Below are 15693 nucleotides of genomic sequence, written 5' to 3'. Positions count from 1 at the left end.
TCTTTCTCCCTTTATACGTGCCATTCCCCTCTGCGTAAGTAATATAACCGGGTTTTTTGCCGAAGTTAACCTCCCTTGCCTTTAAGGAAGCTGCCCGCAGAGAATTTAACAACTGAAACCTCAGTGAGGGTTTCCGCTCTTGCCTATTTATTTATTTATGTATTTATTTATTTATTTATTTATTTATGCTGCAACTCCGATATGAGGATTTAACAGGATGGAGTAATAGTTGCTGGGCTTCGCGAAGTGGCAAACAATAGAACAATAAAACAATCAAACAGGGAATGAAGTACATATTTTGTCAGTGCAACACAATGCTTCATGAGAACCAAACATTTCAAACGAAGCACGTCATGCGGAAACAATAACGGCTGAAATTGTAAGGCAAACAGGGGAAATGTAGCTGTAAAACCGCTTCATTAGTAAGTTTATTCCGTTCACTTGTTGTCCAAGGGGAAAACGAATGCTTAATAGTGTTATTAGCGGTGAAGAAAAGAGATATACGAAACGAGTGTCTGGCTTGTAGAGAAGGAAAGTATCGGCGAGATGTTCACGTTATGATGAACCTTAACTAACTAAAACAAGAATTTCACGTCAATCTCAAAACACGATTTCTTTGCCTCAATGTCGGGAGGTTGGCTTTTTTTAACAAGGCTGTGATTGAAGTTCGCCTAAATCTGTTATAAATGTAAAACGAACCGCCCTTCTTTGTATTATTTTTCCATTTCGTTGATACGTTTTTGAGTGTAAAGGTACCAGGTTATAGATGCATGTTTCAAAGTTCACTTTATAGAATAGACAAACTCAGCAAGGCGAACAGCAGAAGAGGACCGTTTGAGCGTTCGTCTAAGAAAGAAACGTTTATTGTTTATGCTTAAAGGTTATGGTTAAAAAAAAAGAATACGGAGCTATTTACAGCATTTATACGTTTCGTCCAGCTAACGCCATTTAAGATCCTAAGTCCTCGATACTTGTAGCGTAAGTCATACAGGAAAATGTTACGAGATGAATACGTACAATGATAACCCCCTCCATTTTCATTTTAAAGATAACTTATAAGAATGGTCTTGGCGAAATAAACAGATATATTCCAACTACCACACCAACGAATAACCCTTTGAAATGCCTAATTCAAATGGATGTGATGAAGACAGCTTTTTGTTTCAGATTAAAGGATGCAGTCGTCGGTGTATAGGTTAACTTCTACAGGTATTTTATGTATGATATATAATTTGTAAAAAAGAAAGCAAAGGGGGCAAACACAGAGCCCTGAGGAAAACCAGAGTCAATTGGTACCGTCTGAGAACAGTTATCATTAAAGGAAACATGTTGTTTTCGTTTTTAGAGGTAAACTGAAATCTAAGATTTAAGCCACAATTTTTTAAACATATCTAATTGAAAGAGTAGCTCCTTGTGTGAGACTTTTTCGAAAGCTTTAGCAAAATACATAAAAATTTCTTCAATCTCCTTTCCTGAATTTATTGCTAGGGAAAAATCATGCACAGTGGTTATTAAATGAGTACAAATAGAAAATACCTTCCTGAATCCATGTTGAGAACTAGAGGAGAATATCGTATGCTTGTGGCATTATATGTACGAGAAGATTTCATAAATCTGAAATTAAAGAAATACAGTTATATACACACTGTCTATTTCCATTGTTATGAACAGGCTTAACTCTGGCAGTTACCCAGTCACCTGGAAATCGGCCCTTGCTGAAAGATTTAGAAAAAAAATTGTCAAATACTTTAAAACCCACTTTGAATACCGCTTCCTTTAATTTTCCAGCATGTCGAAGGGGCTGATTGGTTCATGATGTCTTTCTATGCTGCTTCTGCAAATAAAGCATTTTGGTTGCTAGTCAGCGCTCCGCCCTGCGCTTTTACTCATTCGCCCTGTGTCGCGCTGTTCTGTTTTATTCCAATTATTCAGTATGTCATCCGGCCCAGGAGATGATTTATACATCAAGTTGAAGTATTCAGATAATAAGACCTGCTCACAAAACATAATGTCAGGTATAGGTGCTTACGATAAGTTTAGATGTTCGAGAACGCTGTTACGCTTGGTAAAGACAGATTTAAAATGGGCACTGGAAGCATTAGCAATGACACAAGCATCTCTCGTTTCTACGCCGTTAATTTCGAAAGGACCACTGTTCACTGACGCAATTTAGACAGTTTATTGCGTAATAAAGACGTCTCAAACCAATCCCCGATTTTCTCCCTCTCTGAAATACCGTTTTTTTTTTTTTTTGCACACCAATGTATGTTTTACAACTGCCTCTGATATATACAAGAATATAAATATAACCTAGTGTCGCATGTTCACTGGTGACGTCTCTGCGGCATCACTGAAATGTAGCGGTAACTTTCTAAAATGAACCGTAATAGATATCGTTTACCACATACGTGTTCGTGAATGCCAGTAATGCATATACTGCACTTATTCTAATTATATTCTGAGGTTTTATAAGCCAAACTCCCAATATGATCCCGAAGCACGTCGTAGTGGGGGACTGTGGATTAATTTCAACCACCTGGTGTTATTTAATGTGCACCCAATACACGGTAGACGGCCGCTTTTGCACTTCGCCCCCATATCCATTGTAATGATGACGACCAATAATTCGCTGGTCATCACAAAATCTTGGCTAGCTAATAAAGGGGCTTCGCGCGAGAAATGTGATCATGGTAATTTTAGTTAATGCAAATTATATGTATGTCATCCGCACTCACAGCTACAGCATGGAGAGCACGATATAAACAACTTGTACCTAGACAATATCGGAACGACTGTAGCTTGTAAGTTGTAACCACTGAATGCGTTCGTTTTGTCCCATACCTTAAGGGCTCACTTAGAGCTCAGAAATGCAAGCATCACGCGAAACATGACTGCGGTCAACGTGTCTAATCGTGACCGAGTCCACTTGGTATATTTGTGAGCTCGAACAGGTGTACACAACTGAAAATGTGTGAAACTTTAATAAACACGCAATCTTGCAAGCCTGCCAATGACCCTTCATTGCAAGCTGCTTGCATAAGAAGCAACTGCGAAAGGCTCACGTCACTTTCATGAATGAAACACAGCCGTATATGTGCTGCCTTTCCGCGCAAACTTCGCAATCTCTCCTCAGCGTACCGAACCCAAGATACAGGAACCGAGGTGCACACACAACGCGAAGGCTCGTATCGCGTGCTCAATACGTCGACGTGAAAATATGGTCAAACCCTTCAGCGCAGTTTTTTTAACGCAAGGACTTCCTCGCGCGGGCGTTGTTTTTACTCAGATAGGCTCGAGAGAGGGTTCAACGACTCGTCGCACGCTGCCCAAGGACTGGAAGGGGTCGATTCTTATCGCGGCTTCATTTAAGCGGAAGCCAATGTTTACTAACAGCCACTGCGAAACCCCCCCGCCGGCTCCACCTCGGAGCTTGTACCAGAGAGAGAATTCGTGAGGTGCGCCAGGCGGTCGAGCCATGTTGTCCGGTGCACTGCTGGTCACCGTAGCGGCCTTCGCCGTCGCGGAAACCGATCCATCGTGCACCGAGTCGCACAGGCAGTCTTATCGGGCCCAGAACTTTCACTGTTCCGGCTTCGACAATCCCGAGCAGCTGTGGAACGCCGTTCCGAGAGACCTGGACTTGCCGAAGACGAGAATCGTCCTGCGAGACAGCGTGCTGGACTACTTCCTCCCGCATACGTTCGCCGGTACCAACGCCACCCACCTCAAGCTGAGCAACGTCACCGTCGGCCGATACGTGCGCGGCTGGTTGCAGCGGTACTACCCCTTCGAAGGGCTCGAGGACACGCTCGAGGTGTTCGAGCTGGCGGACGACAGCACGTTCCCGAGCAGCTGGACCCTGCTGAGCGACATGCGCTTGCTCACGGAGCTCAGGCTGGTCAACATGAACGGCCTGAAGCTGTCGAGCAACTTTGCCCAGCTGCCGCGTACGCTGAGCCACGTGGCGGTGATAAGGTCGACCATAGAGACCGTCGACGACGATTGGCTGGCGTCGCTGACGAACCTGGAGAAAGTGTCCGTGATCAAGTGCAACCTGATGAAGTTCTCGCGCACGATGCTGCCGCGTCCTGCGCCCAAGCTGTGGAGACTCATACTCGAGTAAGTGACGAACTTTCTGGAAGCCTCGGCTTATTTTTACTCTTTACTTATCTATCGTTAATGTTTTGATGCTTATTTCATGGCTGGTATTACCGTTATTCAGACGTGCAGCTTGCGGCCCATATAGGGGCCGCAAGCTGCACACAAGAGATGCTTGTGTCATTGCTAATGCTTTCAATGTCCATTTTAAATCTGTCTTTACTAAGCATTACAGCGTTCTTGAACATACATTTTAACATTGCCTAAAGCGTGTCGAGTCCGATGCCTAAACGTATTGCGAGTCCCGCGTAAAACGAGTTGAAGTTTAAAGAAAGGTATCGCAGTGACGCCTGAACTGATGCACAAATGAACTTGAAGAATAGCATGACGTGCTCGACACGCAGTAAACAGGATAATGAGGTGAGGAGACTCAAAGGCATGGTCATAGCTGCGTCGTGTTGACAATTTAGGTGTTTGCTTGAATAAGTTCCTATATAAGGCTCTAGAGCTCGGCATATATGGTTGTGCATCCTCTTGGTCAGCGTTACAGCAGAGAGCAGCTTATATGTAGTAACTTCACTATGCACTTAGCGTGGAGCGAGTTCGATCAACTTCAGACACATTACATATGCGACAGACGGGCTTAACCGAACAATTTATACGGTTTGAATCTAGATTCTTAAAGTTATGCTAGCTTGCATTAGGACAGCGGCTGGCCCTATGGATTAATCCCAAAGCGTTACCCCAGTAGCGAGTCATGACTCCGCTTTCTCTGTTTTGAGGGGTCGGAGGACGAAATAATATCAACCTTCATTTCCCAGAAAAAAAGAAATGGCCGGTCATTTCGAGCAACAAGCTATGACAGTAGTTTGATAGGTCCCAAAGAGCCCCACATGGCAACAGAACCTAAATACACAGTAAGACTGTTTAAGTGACAAGTTAGAAGTAGGTATACAGTTCCGTACAATAATTGTTATAGACAAATAAACTATGCTTGCAGCACAATTTGCAATCAGAGTCTCAATTCCATTAGAATCCTTTTCTGCCTCGACCGTTCGATTGAAGAATCCAACCATGCACGTAAGCGCCAAATATTTAAACTTGTTGCATGTCTTGCTACCTGACCAACGCATTCGTCCGCCAAACTGCTTTACGCGCGTGCCTTTATGGTTATACAGCCACGCCAACCTGACTTCACTGCCGCTGGACTTTGCCGAAGAGCTACCCGAACTTCAGGAGGTCGGCCTGCGACACAACTCGATCACGTCTTTCAGAGCCGCCACACTTCTGCCGCTGGCTCGAAACGGAACGAGGGTCAGCCTAGTAGGTGAGTCGGTGGTGCTAGTCGACTCACTTTGCCTCTGAAGTGCTTAGTGCTTAAGAGTGCTGTCCCGTACTCTTGACTCGGCGAATTGTAGCAACAAAATGCACCAAGGAGCTCAGCTGTCGCTGTCCCTGCGTGGGCTGTTCCCGTAGTGCCATAAAAACGCGCGTACGAGAACTGTATGGGGAGAGACAAAGAAAGACAAAGCTAGGGAGGTTAATCAGACTGGTATATGGCACGGAGAAAAGGGAGTGAGCGTTAGAAAGAATAAAGAACGCAAGAAAACAGATATTTTAGGAAAGCCGTATACAAGACCTAAGGTATGCGTGCAACAAGTAAGCACGCGTTTGTGCACACCACCTGCAGACGCATAATCGGGGGTGAGTTACTTCGCGTGAGCGGAAACTAAAGAGCGTTGTTGAAGCTGCGGCACTTCGTTGTGCTCCAGCGAGACGAAGTGAGAGCGTGCCTGCTCTCATGATAGGGGGATGCTGCAGCGTCCGCTCTGAACAAATGAAGTATATCAGGGGTTATAGCGCTTTTTTTCTTCTTTACAGCGATTATCTGTGTGCAACGAGGGACATGGCCTTTCTCCCTACAATATAATTTTTCTAAACGTGAAAGCATGACTGCTCGCACCCCCCCAATATTAGCCGTGCGCTGAAAAAAAAAAGTAACTGCAGCCAGGCCTCGAACCTGCGACTAGAGTGCTTGACAGACGGGAATTCGAACCGCGAAGCCAACGCCGCATGCAGCTAGTAAAGCGTCGCAGGAATTAGCACAGCTAGCGGCAGCTCAGAAATATCGGGCTTATAGGAGAACTGGCAACAAATGTACCAGCTTTTTTATATCCTTGAGGCGGAGGCGCGTAGTTGACCCTGCTGGTTATCGGTTGGATGCGGGCATTGCACCCGAGATGTCTAAGAGAGGCCCTAAGCAAAAAAAAAAAATGTATTTCGTGAGTGAGCCCGAGTGGAGTTTCGTTTATTTTGCCGAACTGTGCATGACGGCGCGGTTTTTATCGAGAATTCGTGTAGATTTCCTAGTCTCTTTAGCTGATGAATGGCAACTAAAGATCACGAAAGACTCAGAGTTCCTGCGTTTCCTCTTTCGGCGGCAGACGATACAATTTATCTACGTAGCATGTACGTTGCTCTTTCTTCGCTCCAGGAAACCCCTTGCAGTGCGACTGCGAAGCGGCGTTCCTCCTCGACTTCCCCGACGACTGGCACTACCCGACGTGCGCTGCTCCAGATTCCCTGCTGACCAGAAACATCAAGGAGCTGACCTCTGTTCAGCTAGGCTGCGACGCCACCGCAGGTCCTTTGGCTGAAGCGACCTCTAAGGAAGAAGGAAACGAGACTTCCTAATCGCAAAACGTCGGTGTAAATTGCTTCGAACACGCCCTAACAAAGGAACGCTTTAGCGTGTATCGCCAGATGCAGGTGCTGTAGGCTTTCACGTCTTCCAGAGACGAGCAGAAACTCACTTTGCTTGTAGCTTACTAGTAATAGCTCACTAGTTATAGCTTACGCCATAACAAGAAGCTGGGTATGCGCTCTGCGTGACACAAGGCCTCTTTTCGGCAGCGAGGAAATAAACGAAAATCATAATGTGGTCAAGCGTGTTTCTTGCGTCGAAGAGTGACATCAGATCGCTTTCTAAAGCTCTCGAATTTGCTTCGGTGTCACAGGAGATGCAGTTCACAGTATAAAGGCAGGATCAGCTTCAACTAATGCTGGAAACGACATAAAGGCAAGAAAAAAAAACGCCGAGCAATAATTTATATAAGGCACATTTTTATTCAAAATTGCTTTATTGTGCACAGCATGTCATTGCCTCTGCACGCTGTCTCGGAGCATGCACAGACCTAGAAAAATATTTAGCATGGCTGCGAAGGTAATCCTAGATCGAAATCATAGCAATTAGCATCTAACCATAATTATTTACCGCCTGCGGAGTTAATCAAATAAGAGGTAGCTCGAGTACAGTTGTCGAGAACAGGCGCGGTCGACGCTCACACCTATACACTCTTGCACGTAGGCGCGCAAACACACACACGCACGCACGCACGCACGCACGCACGAAGCTCATCAGAAAGTTATCCCCCATGCCTAAATATTTCTACATTTCAGTTTAAAGATAGCAGTTACCTTCCTCTTTGCTTTCCTTGACTCCAATTTCTGGTGACTTTCTATGGGTGCTACCTACTTCGGTGTTTTCGCAGCAAGAAATTCTACGAATCGCAGAGTGCTTCGCCTAGAACGTCCTGAGAGGAAGCAAAGGAGGACTGCTTTGATTGCCAGTGCACAACGGACACGTACGTCAAATAGCGTTTTTAAACAAGCGAACAGAAACAAAATTAACGCGACGCACAGTCAAGGCTATAGGCGACGACTCGTGCAGAGTCGTCGCCCCGCGCCACGCACGAAGGGTAAGGATGTACGAGGTCAAGAACGCCCCCATAGAGCCGGATTTAATTAAACGACCACTCGAGGGCGCTTCCACCTTAGTCGGCAAGGCTTACTATACTACTCGCTCTTGCAATTATTATTTTTTTAATCAGAAAGGAAACCCCCGCCGACGCGGAGCAAGGCGTTTCATCTCGGATGAAACAGCTTGCGGCCCGCGCGCTGCACGAGCCGTCGGGTTGCCGGGGGTTAAGTGGTCGCCTCTCGCTGGAAAGCCGGTTTGACTTATGTTAGACGGCATGGAAAGAAAGAGAGGAAGAAAAAGAGAAAGAACACATGCTAGGAATAGCTGCTTTTCCGGAAGAAAATCACAACTTTTCAGGAGGAAACTGTTCAATTGGGCTTGCACGACCGGACGAAGTGAGCTATTTGAGTGTTTCGCCTCCTTAATTTTGCCCTTTTGACGAAATGAAAAATACGTTCAGAATTTGTATGTTATTGCGCGATGACAGCGGCTACTCCTCGTCAACTTTATTATTGTTTTTTTTTTTTTGTAATCTGCGAATCGAATTCGCGAATGAGTCTCACCAATGCGGAAAAGAAATCGCTTTCGAGATTGACAAGCACACCAATGAAAAACAGGTCGATAAGTTCAGTGCTGGAAAACGCAGTTCTGCCGGAGAGCGGAAACTACTCCCGCCGTGTCAACTGTATGAAAGGCTAATGCAGAAGTCCGTGAAATCCTGTCAAAAAAAATGTTTCGACACACCTGAGGGCTTTCTTGAGGGTATGCGAAATAATTCTTTATGTAACACTTCTTTTTTCATTTCCCTCTGATTTCATTAACGAGACCTAGTTCAATACTAGGGGCGGCTTGCGTGAACATTAATTAACGAAAATAATAACGAATTTAAGAACGCGTTTCTTGTGCGGACTAGGCGTTGTCTATGGAACATTTAAGAACGCGTTCTTAAATTCGTTATTATTTTCGTTAATTAATGTTCACGCAAGCCGCCCCAGGTTAGTCGTTATTGCATTAGATGCCAGGGTTTCCTGCGTCCCCTCCTACAATATTTTCTGTAACCGACGACGACACGCTCATATGCGATACACAATACCTCTGTATTGGTACACAACGACATTTCTGGACATTATTGGGCTGATAAACGGTGGTCTATTCGACTGGATACAAAGGCAAAAAATGTAAAAGGAACCATCGAATACTAAAGAACATATCAATTGGTGCTGCGGAGAGCCATGGATGCCAAGAATGTCAACAGTATGGACGTTAAGGGAGGGTAGTAAATGAGGTCAGTGGCAGTGTTGCTAAGAACCTGCTCGGCTGCCTATAAAAAAAAAAGTTGATCGGATGCTTGCGGTCGGATGGATTAGCTCGTGCTCAATGAACGCGTGCTACCATTAAAAGACAATAACAATTTCGCTCGAAATGTTTTGCACACAAATAACCCATACATAACGCTTCGCTCGCAGAACAGGGGTCTCGGTAATCCGCCGATTCCGACGGCAGTTGCCACATCAACTGAATATATTCTCTGTTGTACTCGAACCACACCCACGGCTGTGTATCCCGCTTGTATTTGCACATAATATGGGATACGTTTGGCCAGAGCACGAAAGAGAAATAAGATGCCTCGGGGCTCCCTGGACCGACACACTTATTAGATAAACGCTCAAAGTACGCTTATTATGCACTCAAGGAGGAGGAAAAGCTCCAAGCTTTGGGGGAAGCAATTTTTGTCGTTTCCGTTTTCTCTCTCCCCGTGACACTTGCTGCCGTGCCAAGAGCTCATGTCCAAAGTTTCTGCGACCAACGAAGCAACGGCCGTAAGCTGTGAATAAAGGCTTGGTAATCCCTCTTACCATTTGCGCAGCATGCTCGTGAATGGAGACATTTACTGTCGAGAATTATTTACATACACCGCCTACTTGCGACACATATAGTCGCACCGACTCTGTGTGGCGCGCTGTACGGTTGTGGGCTGGCTGTGTGGTCTACTACGCGGGGTACGTAGGAGCGTTCCCGACTATTTGGCATTCAAGTCCGCACGTCGACGGCATTCTTTCCAGATGACGGCAGCTACCGGCAACGCTCCTCTCCGGGACATATAAAGAAATCAGAAGAAAGTAACGGTAAACGAAACGCCCATTATAGCTTCATTATCGTTTCAAGGTCTCCTCCCTTGCCCCCAAACAAAACGTTTTTATTACTCCTGAACGACTCCCTACCACTCAATTCTTTTTTTGTTTTTCCTCTAAAGCCTCCTGCCAAATGCGCACCTAGCGAAGCTATTTAAACGCAGCGCCCCCTTTGTGTCCCTGTCAGAGTCACGCAGTTCATGTTTGAACGGAAGCCGTAGTCGGCTGTCGGTCAACGAAGCCTCCACAATGCGAGCTTCTGAGTGGCTCACTAACCGCGTACGAGTGGCTTTGTTTCTTGCCGTCTGCTCCATCGTATGCGCCGTCTGCGACCCTTTGTGCCAAGAGACAACGCCGTTCCACTACGACCAACCACAGGTGACCTGCTCGGACTTCACCAGCGCCGACGAACTAGAGAGCAACGTACCCGATAGGCCGAACAATGGCAAGCTAGAGCTTTTCCTAAAGGACAGCCAGCTCGCGTACATACCACGGTCTGTCTTCCAAAGAATTAAACCGTCGACGCTCATTCTGAGCAACGTGACAGTGCGCAGCTACCGGACACCCGATTCCGACTCCTCCGTGTTTGCGGAGCTTCGAGACACGTTGCAGAAGTTGGTCTTCCACAAGAACAGCAGCCTGCCGGACTCGTGGAGCTTGCTCAAGGACGACCGACTACTCAGCGAGTTGCTACTCTTCAGGATGGCCTCGCTTCGACTGGGCCACGACTTCGACGAGTTGCCGGCCAGTGTCAAGGACGTGGCCGTGGTCCAAAGCACGATCTCAGGTGTGGACCCCCACTGGCTTTCTTCCTTGGCCAACCTAGAGAGCCTCCGCATCGACAAGGTCGATTTGGAGAAGTTCGAAAGAACAATGCTTCCGAGACCCGCTTCCAAGCTGAAGTACCTCACGATAACGTGAGTATCGATTTCCTTTTTTACATTACATTATTTCATTTGTCGAGTCATAAAGTGAAATTGCGGACTTTACGTCTTCACCGATTGCGTCAAGGATAGCGTGATGCTTCAGCCTGTATATATGTCGTCCATATTCATTCAGAAACATCTGTTAGGGCGTCTACCACTGTACAGATGTAGCTTAGACACGTAAAATTAGTACAGGCAAGGGGTTGCAGTATAGCTCATAAATAACGACAGCGCCAAAATTTGACACTTAGCGAGGTAGCGCAGTGAAAGGGCGCCCTTCTTCATATGCGTGGAGCACGTTGCTTTCAATCGTCACGTGGTTTCGTCAGCCTTCTTCCTGAATCGCCGTGTTAGCTTGCGGTCCCGTATCAGAATTATAAATTATATATGTTTATATGTCTTTCTGTAGGCGCAATATCCATTTCGTCACATCATGCGGGTTCACTGTTCAGAAGAATGCGCAACTTGCTATTTTTGGAGTCTGTAGCTGTAGTTTAGATATTTCGTAATAAACGGACCTGGTGCTGATCTTAAGCCAACGAAGTTTTATTTTCTGCAGCAGAGGTCACAATTGTTTACCGTACCACTTGCAAAATAATGTCTTCTTGAGCCGCGGTAAAGAATTTTGATTGGTGTAAGCTCATCAGAATACTCCGAAGTTCGAAAACTGCTCATTTCGTACTTTTCAAGTTCCTTTGAAGAGTCAAACGCTCGTCAAATGCATGATCGACTAATTAAAGAAAATCCCTAATTAACTTTTGACCAATTACCTTATGGTTCATATTGCAATTTATAAATTGCAGTATGTTGGAATATCAATATCCAACCGATATGCAATATCGGTTGGACACACGGCCCACTTAGAACAAAGCGACTATCGGAATTATCGCCAGTTGGATGCTGCAACCCCTTACGTGGTTGTTGCACCGTTTATAGTTAATCGCTATTGTTAACAAACTACGTTTCTCCTTATCGGCGCACGCAGGGTGCGTCGTGTTCTTTTCTTTATTTCCTTTTCTTTTTTTTTTGGTTTCGGCGTCGATTAGCGTACGCGACTGAGTTAAAGCCAATTCGACAGCCAACGCTTGTCATCTGCCAGTCAGTTCGAACTGAGCTGATAACCGCCTTTAGTAGCACCCCTACCGGTCTACAAACCTGTAGACGCCCGCAAGAAGGCATCTAGCCAAGTGGTATCAGTGGTCGGTCTCATCGAGCTCGTAACTTATCGTTCCTCTATTTGAAGCTTCAGGCAATTTTCATATGGTGCTTCTTTTTTTTTTTCAGTGGTACATCCTCGTCGGCGCTAGCCGAAGACTTCGGACAGGACCTGCCATCTCTGGAGAAGCTCAACCTGAGAAGGAACAAATTCACCACTTTTCAAGAGGCCGCGTTAGCTCCCCTCAAGAACCGCAGCGTGGTCGTCGAACTCGAGGGTACGGACTTCTACTAAATCCTAAAGCTGGCACTTTGTTTTTTTTTTCTTCTTCTTAATAGAATCGTACGTCCTAGTCTCTGCAGCCGTGAACTAAAAAGAAAAGGCTGCAACAAATTACTTCTTGACGTTCAGATCGATGAAATGTTTGAGTAAAATATCCATCACCCATTCATCAAACTGACCACACAACCGGCGGCCAAATTCACAAAGATTTTCGTTCATGAGAAATGTTCCTTATTCGTCGGCCGCCTTCGGTACAAATATGTTTGACGTCGCTATTGGTTGGTATTTCTTCAAACAAAGTGATGTGACATAAGAACCGTTTCGTGAACGCTGGCCCGGAAGGCTTATAGTGACCAGCATGGGCACATGTTTACTCAGCAAAACGGTTAAAAAAATTCCTTATTTATAGCGGAAGTACAGTGATTAGCACGCGACTGTTAGAAGTATGACAGCGCATTCTGCTTCAACGCCACTGATTAATTTCAAAATTGCATCATGACAGCAGAAAGCCTCGCCTTAAGTAAGAATACCGCTGAGCTGTATGGAGCTCAGCTGCTGCTGCATCAACGGCCTTGCCTTTTACATGCACTAGCACCAAAATTCTGCAGTTTTGACAACGCTGGTATGTAGAAGCGCGCGTACAGCGGCCCACGTCTCTCATTTCACTTTCCGTCGCGACGTTCTTTCTTTTGGTTAGTTATTTTTTTAACGAAATTGCCCGAATAATCGCGAGACGAGCTAGAAGGGAAAGAAAAACAAGTCTCGGGAGCCACTGACAGATAGACGGTCTTTGCACCTTGCGAGCGCGCGTTCTTTTTTCTTCATTGTCTCTTTTGCCGAGAGAGAGAGAGAGAGAGTGGCCGGAGTGACCGGTTCGCGCCTCTCCTCCCCGTCATCTCCTCACTTCCAACGCGAATGTTCAATTCGCCGCAGGGAATCCCCTGGAGTGCGACTGCAGGATCCTCTTCCTGCTCGGCTACCCGGACAGCTGGCGGTATCCCAACTGCGAGAGGCCCGAAACACTAGCCAAGACGCCACTTCGCCAACTCGCGCCGTCCAGCCTGGGTTGCACTGTCGCCTCACACGGACGTGAAGAATAAACAAATAAAACACGCACGCGCGCGCGCGCACGTCTGCGTCTTGTGTGCCGTTTTTTTAACATGCAAAGTAAGTCATTCACGATGGCCATGTCAGTTTGTTCCGGCAAGCGTCCCTTAAGTGCTTTTTTTCTTCCTCTTTTTTTTTTAAATTGTCCTTTTTTGCTTCATTCTTCTCTTCCACCTTGATAGCTTTAAGCTTGTTTCGCTCTTGTTGCTGTTGTTCTCCGACACGAGTGGGTTTTGTCCAGACGCCAAAAGTCGAGGACGTAAGCACCGCCAATAAACTGGGAAAACTTCCCGAGTATAGATTGTACGTGCTGTGATGGGACAATGCGGTTGTTTTATGCGAACTATGCGTAAAGGCGTTCCCACCTTCAGTTATCTCATTTAATCATTATCATTCCTTTTTTGGAGCCCACCCATACTTGATTTCTATCGTCTGAATATATATATATATATATATATATATATATATATATATATATATATATATTGAATTGTGGCAAAATGGCTGGGGTGGGGGAAGCGAACTAGACAGGACATATGCCAATCTATTAGATGCTTGAATGCCGCAAGGGGGAAACGGATAAAATGAAAGCAACCGAACATCAGTTAGTTTTCCGCTCTGCTTACGCGTTGAGTACCGTTATACTGCAAACCTTCGTCCACTCGCTTAGCGGGCGTAAATCGTAAGAAAAACACGAATGTGCCACATTCGATGCTTGGCAAACGTTTGTCAGCAGCTTGAGCTTATTGGAAACCGTCGACGAGAAAAAAGAAATCATGCGGATCCCACGCACTGCGGAATTCGATATTATGCGAAGAGTTTTGCACGTGGTTGGCTATTCAGCATCGTTTGAGCAAATACAACACGGACGAACAGGTAATGTGTAAGGAGAGCAATTGCGTGCCTGACGCGAATGCGTGCAGGTGTGACGACCGCATGATGGCGATGACGACGACGATGACGGCGGTTGTATGGCTGCGATGGGATGGTGAATAATCTGCTGTACTCCGGCGAACGAAAGTTATTGTTCTGCGCCGCCTAGGGCACGAAATTAATGTCACGCACTGTTTATGCCAATGCAGTACACAACGTTCACAAGCAATGCCGAAATGCAACCATCAAATCAGGCGAATGCACGGTGTGAGACGTCCAAAGCATCGACGCCACGGGAACTACAGGGCAGTATGTGATGCTTGTCGCCTATACATATTGTCTTACGAATAATGTGGGTGCAGAGGTATGGGCACAGAAATAAGACACCTGTCTAAAGATATGTAGGCATTCTGTACCCCTTGTGTCGTCTATGTGATGAATGCCCACTCTGAGGTATTGGCCAACGACGGGCAAACTTACAGTTGCCGAAGATCGAAGCAGCAAAATTATACGAAATTCAAGGAAATCAAAGAAGCCGTTAAACATCGTGCGCTGTTCCATTAAAAGATCTGCGTATTTTAGCGATACCTATAGGCTGATATTATGCGTACTTGTTTTATTCGCGACTTCTTGTTTTGTCACGCGTAAGTGATATGCGCTCCACCCGCCGCGGTTGCTTAGTGGGTAGGACGTCGAGTTTCGTGCAGTACAGTTCAGCTCAGTACAGGGTAGCCAACTTGAAATAATGTCTGGTTAACCCTCTCTCTCTCTCTCTCTCTCTCTCTCTCTCTGGACGTTGAACTGCCAAGCACGAGGTCGCAGGATTTAATCCCGGCCACGGCGGCCGCATTGCGACGAAGGCTAAATGCAAAAAAAAGGTAAAAAAAGAAAAACGCCGCAGCACCATACATTGGGTGCACGCTAAAGAGCCTCAGGTGGTCAAAATTAATCCGGAGTCTCCCACTACGCCGTGCCTCATGATCAGATCGTGGTTGTGGCGCGTAACGCCCCAGGATAAACAAATAAAAATAAAGTAACTGAAATCTTGCGACTCTCCTTTCTTTTCGTTGATTCCGCTACACCCACAAAGGAAAATCACGAGCCATTCCGCTCTGTGAAGGTGGATAACCAGCGAAGCTGTTAGCACACCACACAGAGGTGACACAGAATTTTGAACAAAGGTACGAACAGATTTATTGTCCTGTGAAGTAGGTACGCACACGCATCCTCGTATCACCTCTGTTATTAAATGGCTAAGCATTTCTATGCCTACCCAAATAGAAATTTGTCCGTCCCGTAAGACAACAAATGACTCATACCCCCGTAAGCAAGCAAAAAAAAAAAAATAATAAGAATTAT

General features: G+C 45.9%; 2 protein-coding genes across 2 annotated transcripts; both read left to right on the top strand.

Annotated features, from left to right (window-relative positions):
- The first annotated feature begins 3272 nt into the window (after positions 1-3272).
- Positions 3273-6792, top strand: LOC142583555 (uncharacterized). The gene is made up of 3 exons (XM_075694042.1): positions 3273-4119; positions 5277-5425; positions 6593-6792. The coding sequence occupies exons 1-3, from the start codon at positions 3476-3478 to the stop codon at positions 6790-6792; spliced, it is 993 nt and encodes a 330-aa protein (XP_075550157.1). The 5' UTR covers positions 3273-3475.
- Positions 6793-10138: 3346 nt separating this feature from the next.
- On the top strand, positions 10139-13523 carry LOC142581876 (uncharacterized). The gene is made up of 3 exons (XM_075691321.1): positions 10139-10907; positions 12201-12349; positions 13288-13523. The coding sequence occupies exons 1-3, from the start codon at positions 10240-10242 to the stop codon at positions 13452-13454; spliced, it is 984 nt and encodes a 327-aa protein (XP_075547436.1). The 5' UTR covers positions 10139-10239; the 3' UTR covers positions 13455-13523.
- The last annotated feature ends 2170 nt before the right edge of the window (positions 13524-15693 follow it).

This window comes from Dermacentor variabilis, chromosome 5 (assembly GCF_050947875.1).
Source record: "Dermacentor variabilis isolate Ectoservices chromosome 5, ASM5094787v1, whole genome shotgun sequence".
NCBI classification, from domain to species: Eukaryota; Metazoa; Arthropoda; class Arachnida; order Ixodida; family Ixodidae; genus Dermacentor; species Dermacentor variabilis.
This window is presented reverse-complemented; position numbering and strand designations above follow the sequence as displayed.

What these genes read in the sequence shown, in the direction of transcription:
- LOC142583555 (XM_075694042.1), top strand. Translation starts at nt 3,476, where the DNA reads ATGTTGTCCGGTGCACTGCTGGTCACCGTAGCGGCCTTCGCCGTCGCG. An exon ending in CTGTGGAGACTCATACTCGA is followed by an intron (nt 4,120 to 5,276) that starts GTAAGTGACGAA and finishes ATGGTTATACAG; the next exon opens with CCACGCCAACCTGACTTCAC. An exon ending in AACGAGGGTCAGCCTAGTAG is followed by an intron (nt 5,426 to 6,592) that starts GTGAGTCGGTGG and finishes TCTTCGCTCCAG; the next exon opens with GAAACCCCTTGCAGTGCGAC.
- LOC142581876 (XM_075691321.1), top strand. Translation starts at nt 10,240, where the DNA reads ATGCGAGCTTCTGAGTGGCTCACTAACCGCGTACGAGTGGCTTTGTTT. An exon ending in CTGAAGTACCTCACGATAAC is followed by an intron (nt 10,908 to 12,200) that starts GTGAGTATCGAT and finishes TTTTTTTTTCAG; the next exon opens with TGGTACATCCTCGTCGGCGC. An exon ending in CGTGGTCGTCGAACTCGAGG is followed by an intron (nt 12,350 to 13,287) that starts GTACGGACTTCT and finishes AATTCGCCGCAG; the next exon opens with GGAATCCCCTGGAGTGCGAC.